The sequence below is a fragment of the Plecotus auritus genome, assembly GCF_963455305.1.
Source record: "Plecotus auritus genome assembly, chromosome: 5".
NCBI lineage: Eukaryota > Metazoa > Chordata > Mammalia > Chiroptera > Vespertilionidae > Plecotus > Plecotus auritus.
The window spans coordinates 43,648,398-43,661,054 of record NC_137776.1 but is presented as its reverse complement, the minus strand read 5'-3'; the positions used below and the strand labels follow the sequence as shown (position 1 = coordinate 43,661,054).

Here is a 12,657-nt window from a genome sequence, read left to right as displayed (position 1 = left end):
ACAGCAACAGGTGTAAAATAAATTTCTTTTTAAAAATATTTTTTATTGATCTTTAGAGAGAGAGGGAGAAAGAGAAACATTGATGTGAGGTTGGAACATTGATTGGCTGCCTTGTTGCACGCCACCTATTGGGGATGGAACCCTGACCTGGAATTGAACCACCAACCTTTTGGTACATGGACGACACCCAATCAACTAGGGCTAAAATACGCAGCTCCTTTCACATGCCTCTGTAGAATGCCCTGGCTCTTTCCATTTAGTTTAATAAGAAAAGATAATAGGAGAACTAGCTAGCAGAGGTAGAGAGACCATCATACCAAAACTAAGTCGGGGGTGACTGGGACACAACTCTAATTTGGTGGTAGTGCCATTAACATTTCTATATATTAATTACCTGATGATAAAATAGCAGGTATCTAATCTTATAGATAAGTGGCAAAGTAAAACAGATGTGAAAAGTCAGAAATAATAAACAATGTGATGTGCTAATATTACTCTGTAAATTCTGGAAATTGCTATTTTCAGTTTAAACTTTCTTTTTAACCTAAAGATTTCAAAGTGTTCAATAGGGAATATAAAATAAGCTCAAATGATTGTGAATCAATAATGAAACCATTAAATTAACATGGAAAAGCACATGAGAGTTCTTTCCAGCATTTACTGTAACTAATCACATGGGAAGGGGTATTTACTTTGGGTTCATTCCAAAGTAGCTTTGCAAACCAGTACTAAAAATTTATCAGCTCCACAAATACATGTCTTCATCCTCCTAAGCTTTACCTACATAAAAGGAATCTATTAATTGCAAGAATAATTTATTCATGCCATTATTACTTAAGTGTGCACAAAAAGACTGAATATCATAAAAAAATAATTTAACACGCGATGTCAAGGTCAGTTTGGCAAAGGAAGATCTTCCTGACCCAACAACTGCACAGCTTATTCAGAGATACCAGGATCAAGGATGGGAGGAGAGAACAGAAAGAAAAGAGAGTTGAGGATCCTCTTATAATTAAGGGTACATCATTTTTGATTTTTCATCCAATCTTTCATTATTAAATAAAAGAAAACTATATTCCAATTGTAATTAAAATAATCTAATTTAGATTATTTTAAACTTTGACTTTATGTGATTATATATTAAATGGATAACATGATACAAAAAATGAATTTACTTTTGTTATTTATAATCATTATAAATTGCATTTCTATCTTCAAGACAGTATTCTAAGTTTTTTTTTTTTGTGTGTGTGTGTGTGTGTGTGTGTGTGTGTGTGTGTGTGTTTAGGTTAATGTGACAGGGCTCAACATTTCCTAAAAGTGCTAAAACCAAGTGGTAGATAAGCCTGAAACTTAATGATTGTGAGGTCCTTAAAAAACAATACTGTGTCTTTAATGGAGTTACACAGAGTGAGAAAGTAAAGCAGTTTTGCTTTCCCTGCATGTGTTTCTCATTTGAAGTTAGAAACGAAGTTCAGTCTGATTGAGCTGGGTTGGGGGTAAAGAATTTGCCAGATTTTACACATGAAAGCAAATGCTTAGAAGTGGAATTAAAAGTCAATGTATACTAAACCGTTAATGTTAACTGATGCCAGCCCTAATCCATACTCAGAAAGTGGAGTGTGAACATTCACAGCCTATGGCACTTGTCTCCTCGCCAGGAGCAGGGTCGCGAACACCAGAGCCAGAGCCATTAGCACATCTTGCTCAGAATTCAGTGGTCCGTATTTGTCACATGCATCTCGGAGACAGGGATGTTAGGATGAAAGGTGATTTACAAAACTCCATGGCCCAGACCGTGGGGTCAGAGCAGAAAACTGTGATTCATGGAACCCTCATGATATTCATGAATGTAAAAGAAAAATTGTAAAAAAGAAAAAGATTTTCACAGCCAAATGTTTGAGAAAGTTAGAGTTAATCAAGGTTAAACATGTTTCTTTCCTGAAGGACTTCTCCCAGGCTTCAGTATTTCGATGTGCAAGGGAGTTTCCTAGTTATTGGGCCTGAGAGCCCTCTTTGAAGAGATATCTATTAGGCTATGGCTAGATATTATGTTCCATGGAGCACAGTTTGAGAAACAGTGAGAAAAACATTATCATCCTTGAATTATAAATGAGGGAGTTGAGGCCCATGAAGATTATGTCCTCAGGTCTCAGGCTTCTAGTGCCAACTTTCTCAGGGCATGATAAAAAATCTGAGAAAAAGTCCACTGTAACCATGGTTCTTAGAAACATACATACCCGGAAGGCTCCTAAAACTAAAGTTGAAAGTATGCTACATAATACACTCTTCTGGCCCAGTCAGGGCACACAGACCCTCCCGAATCCTGAGTACCTGGTACAGAGGCATGCAGATGCTATCGATCCACTCCAGTTGCAACCGAGGCAGTTCATCTTTCCGGTTCCGATCAAAAATAGCCTAGGATGGGGGAGGAGAACCTTGCTTTATTACACCCGAGAGTTTTACAGGTGCTTTGTCAAATACTTTGCCACAATGATCCAATTTTTACCAACTGAACACTTCACAAATCACAATCAATCTCTACACATGTTTTCTTTTCTTTTATCTATGATGAGAAATAAAATATTTTCACCTCTTTTTATGAGATTTGTAAGTGAAGTTATTTGAACTTTACAGCACGCAACTCCTTGGGGCCAATATCGGTCTCCAGATACAAGTAACTGCCACTAAATCAAGTCATCAGGTCACTGGGAATTGGGTACAAGTCTTATTGCCACCAAACTAATGGAGGCTTTTATTTTTACAGTGAAAGAGGGTGGGGTAGATTAGAAAAGATCCTTGAAAACAATTTCATTTTAAATTGGGACTATTAGTATTAATTTTTCAGGGCGGGGTGTTGATGTGGCAGTTCTGTGTGTTCTTCAATAAGGTTCTGTCTGTCATGAATACATTCCTAATTTTTTAAATCTATCACTGAATGGATGATGGTAGGAGGTACCCATTCTCTCCCCATTCCCAACCTTTAAACTTTATGATATTATAATGTTTAGAAAAGTTGGCTATGTTTGTGAGAAAAAGAAGTGACATATATCTATGTAGCAGATACGAAAAGGGAAACAATCAGTAGGAATTGGAGGGGTAAAATGGATTCCTTGACCAAATACTGCCATTTTATGCCAGGGAGAATGTCCCTCCTTTGTTCTTAAGGGCGAAGATCAGGGTTTAAGAAACAACTGACCTTGCCCCGAGTTACTGTCTTTCCTCTAGATAAAATGTGCCATCCCTATCATTTTGGTGTTCACGTAGGTCATGAGGGCAGATTCAGGCCACCCCCTTAGGAATGTAAATTGGTGCAGCCACTATCGGAAAAAGTATGGAGGTTCCTTAAAAAATTAGGAATAGAGTTACTATATGACCCAGCAATCCCTCCTCTGGGTATCTACCTGAAAATTTTGAAGACATTTATTCGTAAAGATATATATAGTCCTTGATCATTGCAGCATTATTCACGGTGGCCAAGACATGGAAACAACCCAAGTGTCCTTCGAGATATGATTGGAAAAAGAAGATGTGGTACATAAATACAATGGAATACTACTCAGCCATAAGAAAAGATGAAATACTGCCATTTTAGACAATATGGATAGGTCTTGAGAATATCATGCTATGCAAATAAATCAGACAGAAAAAAATCAAGATCTGTATGATTTCACTCACATGTAGGATATAAAAACAGAAAGCAAAAAATAAAAAAAAACCCAGCCCTAACCAGTTTGGCTCAGTGGATAGAGCGTCGGCCTGCGGACTCAAGGGTCCCAGGTTTGATTCCGGTCAAGGGCATGTACCTTGGTTGTGGGCACATCCCCAGTAGGAGGTGTGCAGGAGGCAGCTGATCGATGTTTCTCTCTCATCGATGTTTCTAACTCTCTATCCCTCTTCCTTCCTCTCTGTAAAAAATCAATAAAATATATTTTTAAAAAAACCCACAACCCCCCCCCCCCCGAAACTGTTTTTTTAAAGGGAAAAGTTTTTATTTGAAAACTAGATGCCTGGTGCACAACATTTGTGCACTGGAGGGGGGGGGGGTCCCTCAGCCCAGCCTGCACCCTCTCACAGTCCGGGACCCCATGGGGGATGTCTGACTGCCGTGGAGGCGGGGGAGGCTCCCACCACTGCCGCTGCACTCACCAGCCTTGAGCCTGGCTTCTGGCTGAGCAGCACTCCCCCTGTGGGAGCGCACTGACCACCGGGGCAGCTCCTGCATTGAGCATCTGCCCCCTGGTGGTCAGTGCACATCATAGCGACCAGTCATTCTGCTGTTCAGTCAATTTGCATATTAGCCTTTTATTATAGAGGATAGATATGTGGCTAAGAGAAATTTGGGTTGAATTAAGTTTTACACATTAACTATGTATTCCAATTTAGTATATTTATTATTATAACCAAATTTGGTGACACCAAATTTGTTTTCAAAATAAAGGCATATTTAAAAATCAGTATATATATATATGTTGCTTTGAAAACTAAAATAATTGGTGGGTGTTTTAACCTATTCTGCACATTGTATATAAATGAAAACATATACTATGTGCCTCTTTCACTTAGCATGTTTTCAAAGTTTATTCCTGTAACATGCATCAGCTCTTCATTCATTTTTATTGCTGAATGATATTCCACTGTATAGATGTATCACCTATTATTTATCCAGTTATCATTTGATGGGCATTTGGGTTGTTTCCACTGGTTGGCTATTATGAATATTGCTGCTATGTAGTCTTCTGACCTTTTAGAGGTAAGCAACAGATTAAGGAGAGTTAAAATTAGTAAAACTGTCTATTCTGACTTCAAGTAAGTAAAACTGTTTAAGCTAGGAGCTAGTTCTGCTGCTTTTCCTTGCTTTTAAATGTGAGTAAAAAAAGGGGTCTTAAAATCTTCAAAACTCAACGGACACATTTCCCGAGTTTCCTTGAATCTACTGTGCTGTGCCAGGCATTAAAATACTTTGCACCTTTCTTGGAGCCAGTGGGATTTTACCTAAACATTCATTAAGAAAAAAGAGGCCGCCCCCTCCTTGAGGGTGTAATCAAGGCATTTATATCTTTTGTATCCTGATGAGTAAAAACAGCACCAGCTTGAGCCTACAGTAAGCATTCTCAAATAATATTTGAATGGATATGAACTGCTGTAAATAACAATTCAGTCAGCAGAACCTAAATCTCCAGGTGAAACTTTTCATTTTGTAATGTTCAAAATTAGAAAATAAAATCTTCAACACCCATTATTTATGGCAGCTGCCTGTTCTAGTATCTCAAGGCGAGGCAGCTTGCCTTTAATTCTTTTTTCTGTAATTGTATTCCATAGTACCCATTGACCACTGTGGGAAACCGCCTATTGTCTTCACTAGCAGAGAGGTGTGGACAAAGATCCCGGAATGCTGGTGACCCTTGAGCCCTGGCAAAGGTCAGAGCTATGCACCCACTGTTTAGTCGAGACAATGGTAGCTGAAGCAACTTCCCCACCAGACAGTCATGTAAATCCTTACTGAGAAGATAGTCTGCCTGTTACTGGAAATTGCCTGCCTAAGGGCTATGGGTGTATCCCAAATTGGATAAAAGGATGGCGAGGCCTGAGCCCAAGCAGACTCCTTCCTCTTGGGATGGGCTCCCCCCTCCCCCAATTTCCAAATTATTATTTCTTGTCTCGTCTCTTTCATTTGCATGTGGCCCCTTCTCCAGATCCTGAACCCTGAACCACATGGGACGTGGGACATTCACGGACCACATCTGAAATACCAGCCCTGGGCTCTGAGTTATTCAAATGCCACTTTGCACATCCTCTCTTGTGCCTGCTTGTCCCCCTGTGGGTGCTCGGGAAATTCTTGTTAAGTAGCTCACCACTCTTAATCAGACACCTGGGAATAAGAGTGCTTAGCATCTAAGCTTAATTAAAGTTTTAAACTTTCAGGAGTGCTTCCTTAAATCTATTCTTAATTTCCCCCTTTTCAAATTGTGGTTTGGAGTTGTTTTTTAAAAATGTCACTCAAGAGGGTAGATACATCATAATAAAAGGATGAGCTTACTGAAGGGGTGAGTTTGAGTTCTGATCTCTCCCGATCTCCTTGTTCGAAGAACTCACTGGTTACAAGCTCAGCCACCTGAAACATGTAAATATTTCAATTTATGGCTATGTCTAATTTATCACCAGACTAAGAAGTTATTTCTGGCTTCTGTGTATGGCAATTATCTTCAACACACAATCATTTAAAAAGCTTATGAGGAAGTACATTATCCTTTTGTGTTGGAAGGTATTATAGAAATTAATCAATGAAACAGATTTCCTTTTCATCAGAAGAACCTGTGGAGTGTAATTTTAGATGCATGCCAGTAGACAATTTCCAACAGCATGTATAGCTGACATATTTGCGATGAAGCAAATAATAAGCTAATAATACGTATTATATTATTAAAATATATTTGTTATAATAATTAGCCCACTTTGGTTGTTTCTATGTAGATTCTTTACATTGTTGCACACTTTTATCTTAACCTGGTTTAATCGTGCCCTTACAAAAACTCCTGAACTGCCTCGCCTTACCAACACCTGTGTGCATTCCGGAAGGAGTAACCCTGGGCGCATCCCTGCTTTCTGCTGGGGTAATCAGTCGAGGAGCAGGACTAATGCAAGAGTCACTGCTCATACCAGACGTTTACCGTATGTCATGAAATAGCTTGAAGAACAGCTGTGTGAATCTATGGACTAAAAGTGTTCATTTATGGCAGGTTCCAGTTGGTCCAAGCACAGTGAAGTGACTATTCTATCCCAAACCGTAGATATTTGTCCAAAGCAAGGACCTGCGTTTTCCACTTCTCATCCATTAGTGCGGATGATCAGAAGTTACTGATCATAGTCAAGCTAAAGAACTCTTTTCTGAGTCCTGTGCTTCTAAGGATAGCTTTATGGGAAGCAAATGGATATACTAGGTAAGTGTTGAGCAGGTATTTGCAACAACACTGTGGTGTGCATCTAGAAAATCTCTGAGATGAGCTATCTGGATTTACAAAATATTGGAAGAGCAGAAAAACAACAACAAAACCCTAGACAACCTGATGGCAGGAAGACCTGGATCCCCATACTAATTTTCCCCTGTTCTAGGCTCTTATAAAGGTGAGGTTCTTAGGTCTGGCAAAGACTTGAATGGCCTAATTTTGGTTAAGTGCATAGAATGAAAATAATTACCTAAGTGTATCTTTTAAGAGCTCTGTCAACCATAAATCATAACATCGATAAAACATAAAAACATCACACACACACACACACACACAGAAATCTGAGAGTAGCAAGTATACAGTCATTTAAAAAGAAATAGAATATTTAGTTCAGATTTTAAACATTTAAAAAATTCAACAGCATAGAACTGGTTGGAACTGACTAAGTTTTTCTGGGACTTGTTTCACTTCTCTGCTCTCCAGTCTCTGCCACTACCTTTCACTTTGGTGCTCAGGTCTGTGTCGTTTGTCTCTGGCCTTTTAAAGGAATAAATGGTCCCCTAAGGGCCTGGCCTTATTTATTCAGTCCCCAGCACTCCCCCGCAGATTGCTCTGAGGTGTGTCTTTTGCACTGAAGAACACAAATGTACAATCAGGTCACCCAAGGCGGGAGTCCTGCATAGGTGTGTAGCCTCTGGAAAGCACAGAAATTAAAACAAAATCTTGACCTGGATCTTTCTAAAGTCCTGGGTGTCCCCCCATGTGCATCTTACACAGCTCAACTTGTACCACTGTGTTCTTTGTACTTAAAAACCCAAGCAGTAACATTAAGTGGCTCCTGATTGAATTTTGTATTACAGAGGGAAATTGAGATGCTAATCAGGCCTTGGGGGATCACTGGGGAAATCCACATGCTTGCAATCATGTTTGTGAGGAAGGAAAAGTGGAATAGACACCAGTAAAAAAAAAAAAAAAAAAAAAAAAAAATCAAGAGGGAATTAAAAAAATAAAAAAAAACTTCTAGGAAATTAGAAATACATTTATGTTTTTACTTACTCTTATTTACAATTTTTTTAAATTTATTTTTAGAGAGAGAGGAAGGGAGAAAGAGAGCGTGAAACATCAATTGGCTGCCTGCTGCATACCCACACTGGGGATCCAGCCGGAAACCCGAGTATGTTCCCTGTCTGGGAATGGAACCAACCGGCAACCCTTCAGCACACGGGTCAATGCCCAAACAGCTGAGCCACACCGGCCAGGGCCATTTATGTTTTTAAAAGAAGGTTCCACTGTTTTTGTTCAAATGGTTCCTAAAATAATGAAAGTGATTTTTTAAAAGTACTTTAACCTATTCAATTTAAAGACAAACAAATGAGATCTCCAATTTAGAGGTGTGACAAGATTCTGATGGAAACATTTGGAAAAACATGGCATTTGTATTTATTTCCTTGAACGCCTGAGAATTCTGCATTTATCAGCAAAGTTCACATCCTAAAATTAACATAATATTTACATCAGTGACCAAGTAGACCATCGACAAGTGGCCATTGGCCTCTTTGGACTAAAACATCAAGCAGAAACTTTTTCCTTCCTAGTACTTGGTCCTGTCACTTTCCTGCCCCCAAGCGGCTCCTGCTCCTTTAGTTCCTTCTTGACATGCATTTCACTGGGGTTTCTGAAGGCCCTGGCACATCATCCCTCACCCCCTCCCTTTCCAGTCTTCTCTATTTTCCCCCTGAACCCCCTAACTTTCTCCCACTCTCCACTCCTCCACTCCCCTTCCATCCCTACCATGGTGCCCCCTCCCTGCCAGGAAGGACTACATTTCCCCTAATACATGGAAGAGCCACCTACCTCTTCTCTGCAGTTTATTCTCAGACTTCACTAAAAGAGAGGCCTTCCCACACTGGGAAGTGAAGGGTGGGCAGAGATGTAAAAATAAGCTACTCATCCACACCAATTGTGTGTTTGGGGTGCATCAGAAGCTATATTTTGGGTGTGTGTAGGTCTTTAATGTGCCTTCAGGCCTGATGTAGAGATTAGCAAATATCACCCAGAGATCCTGACCTTTGAGCTTGAGACCATGTCTGCTGGGGCATTTGGTCATCTCCCCTGGGGAGTGGGTGAGCATGTTTTGCCTTTTGCCTGCAGGAGAAGAGTGAATCATATTTTTGGTGATTAAAAGAGCAAATTGTGGTAGTCATGTTTTCAATAATTATTTCTGGCTTCTTAATTTCTGGGCACATGGAAGGATTATATTTCCTGGTTGGGCAGGGTTTTGTGACAAGTTCTGGCCAATGAATTGTTGGAGGGTGGGGGATTTCATTTCCACTGCAGACCCACAGTGCATCTGCTATAGTGATACAGACAGTGGCTGCCCGTTTAGCCTGTGTCCAGAATAAGGACAGAGAGGTAAGTGCCAGCCCACCCTGGATGCACACATTCAGGAGTTATTTGTTGGTTTAAACCACTGAAATTCTGGGTTTAGTGGCAACATCGCCTATCCTGCTGACACGCATCATTTAAAACTGCTGACTGAGGCATCCTGTAAAAGGAAGCATAAACTGCTGGGAAGAATGAAGACTTTGGAGCCTAATGTGCTAAGATTTTAATATCTAGCTCCACCATTTGCTAAGCCTCATTTTTCCCGTTTGTGAAATAGGGATAATTACTGAATTAGTTTCTTGGGGCTGCCATAAATTACCACACACTTGGTGGCTTAAAACAACAGAAATTTATTCTCTTAGGGTTCTGGAGGCCAGGGGTCCAACATCAGTTCACTGGACAGAAATCAAGGTGTCGGCGGGGCCACCCTCCCTCGGAAGGCAGAATCTATTCTTTGCCTGTTTCACTGCCAGCATCCCTTTGTTTGTGGCTGCCTCCAATCTCTGTCTTATCTTCACATTGCCTTCTCCTTCTCTAAATGTGTAATCTCCCCGTGCCTGTCTCCTATAATGCCACAGGTGATTGGGTATAGACACCTGGAAAATCCAGGATGATGATGATGATAATGATATTGATGGTCCTTAACCACATCTGCAAAGACTCCTTTTCATTTAAAGTGAAGTTTACAGCTTCCAGGGACTGGGACCTGAGATCTTTGGGTTGCCATTATTCAGCCTACTCCAGTAACCACACCTACCTCAAAGTGGGCTTTGAGGATTTAAATGAGATCACACATTTATTTATATAGCCATCATTTAATATTTGTTATTTACTTATTCAGTCAATAAATATTAGTTATGCATTGTTATATGAATGTATCATAGTTCCCTAAAATATGAAGTCTTAAGACACCAAGTCACTATCTTAGACCTCATAGTTCACATAGTAGGTGCCTCATAAAAATTAAAGAGATATTAACCTCAAATACTATTAGTAATCAAGGATTTTAAATTGTGTAATTATGGCTTGAAAACTATTCTTGGTTTAGAACTAACAGTTTTTTGGCAGTGAAACCAGATAGTAAAGGCATGATTTTTGGGATACAAATTAATTTGGATACTGCACACTATGGCCAAAGAGCTCTCTGATCTTGAAATAGTATTTAAAAAGAAAAATAGAATTTTTTATTTACCTCCGTGGATTTTTATTTCAGATGTGAAAAACGGAACCTTATGCTAAAACATAATTACCTATTCAAAAACACTATTTTTGAAACTCATGCCTTAAGAAATGGTCAAAGTGTTATTTGGATTTAGAGCATTAAAAAAATATTCCAGAGTCAGAAATATTATTAGTCAGTGGGAGTACAATAAAGGAAGGCTGGGCAATAAACTATGTGGAGCCTGAGCCTCCCGCTATTTTTTGCACCATGTTAATACTGATGCAAATTGACTGGGGTTTCAGTGCCTAGTAGTCAGGGCTCTGGGAATATTACCCCCCCTCCCCCAGTCCCTCCTCTGCCGAGCCCTGCCATTAATCACCACTTGCCTGTCTCGAGATCTCCCACGGTTTGGTCACGGCTCCAAGGTCACAGGCTGTCATTAACATTGATCTGAAAAACAGAACCAAACAAAACAGCCTGAATAATCTTTTGTTGCACTGCTAAACAAACCGTCCTGGATACATAAATAAACAAAATGGAGCGGAGGCAAGCTCACATCTTTTCCTCAACAAGGGAAGCACTGTCTGTGGTCCCCATGTTCAGCATCTGCATCCTGAGGCCACACGGCTCGGGAAGACAAAGCTCCAATGCTCCCTTGGCCGCCCTTTGTTTTGTCTGTAGCAGATGGAGGAAAGAAAGCGTGCCTTTCTCTGTACCTGAGCTAAGCACGCTCTGCCTAAAATAATTTGTAATGGACAATGCTTTGTATTCTTAACTATCAGCAAGGGAGTCAGTATATCATACGTACACATAGCTGATGAATCTAATTACCAGCTATCACCAACTGATGGGAATGGAAGAAAATCCACACCAAAGAGGTGAGGCACATGCTGCATTAGAAGCTCCTTTTCCTCTCCTCCAGGGAGCTAAGATTTATGGGTGACGGCCACACCGTTTTTTCTCCAGTTTCCTGCCTGGCTGCAACCGTGTGTGATAAGGGTCACGAAGAAACATTCAGCTACAGCTTTCGTGAATGTGAGCATGTAAGAAAGCACAGGAAAGATCCGAATCAGATTATGGAGGAGCCGATTTCTATTGGGTTTAACTAGAATTCACTACTGAGCTGTGGAGAAAATGCAGAGGACAAGGCAAATTGTAGAGAGCTCAGGGGTTTATAATTGGGTATGGTGGGAAAGGGAAAAATAAAACACACTCTTTGTCCCAAATCTGCTTTCTTTGTACTAAGAGCAGCAGAAAGTGATGAAAAGCATTGACGGATCCGGGCTGGGAAACCACATCTTATCCAGCTCCTTTTGGAAGAGAGGGTGCGTTGTTCCAGGTCAGAGGGCAGTCCTGATGTCAGGTGTTAACGTTCATACCCCGCTGGTCCCGGGCCTTGGAACATGTCTGCTTCCCAGATGGCGGAGCATGCCTAGGTGGTGGTGGGCTTTGTGCAACTCCACCAGGAAATCCCTCCAGGGAACACGCAGAGGGGCTAACACAGGCCATTCAGAACACAGCCAGGCACACCAGCATCAGCAGCCCTCTGGGGGTCAGGCGGCATCTAATCCCAACACCCATGTGCTAGGTAAGCACTATACAGAGAGACACCAGTCTGTTCTTCATACTTGATCTTCTGTAACAAGCACTTCTGCAGCCCATAGTTTGCCTGCCTCTGTACAAAATGGTCTACTAACTAACTCCTAACTAAATGAATCCTTATCACGACCCTCTGAGGTAGGCAGACCTCAGACCTCCTCTTGCTACATTCGGATGCTTCTCATTTTAGGTTCTGCTGGTACCAGAGGGGAACATGACTGTAGGCAATGCGTTAGAATTTGCCGTATCTCTCCTGGGCAGGAAATAATCTCTCTAAACTTGCCTATTTTTACCATAACTTGGATTACTTAGGTTCCATCTGCTTGAGAATTTGAAACTTACTTCTCAGATTCATATCACCATTAATCAGTTAATCAGTAAGTTCATTGTGTACGTGCTAGGTACTCTAATGATGATAATTCTAATAGCTACCACTTATTCAGCAGGCTTACAGGTAGACATACTATTATTATCTCTATTTTACAAAGCAAACAGTGTTTTTGCATTCCTTGATCAGAAAGGTTAGATAGCTTGTGTGGAGAGCGGCTACAGTGTTTGGACAGG

The 12,657-nt window shown here is 40.6% G+C and overlaps 1 protein-coding gene across 2 annotated transcripts in view; it reads right to left on the bottom strand.

Moving 5' to 3' along the window:
• PDE11A (phosphodiesterase 11A) overlaps window positions 1–12,657 on the bottom strand; it is a 306,712-nt gene that overhangs the window by 29,325 nt on the left and 264,730 nt on the right. For both annotated transcript variants that reach the window (XM_080670943.1, XM_080670944.1), the window contains 3 exons: window positions 10,881–10,944; window positions 6,041–6,115; window positions 2,335–2,418 (listed from right to left, as the gene is read on the bottom strand). In XM_080670943.1, the coding sequence (XP_080527069.1) occupies window positions 2,335–2,418; window positions 6,041–6,115; window positions 10,881–10,944 (223 nt within the window). The remainder of the gene's footprint in view (window positions 1–2,334; window positions 2,419–6,040; window positions 6,116–10,880; window positions 10,945–12,657) is intronic.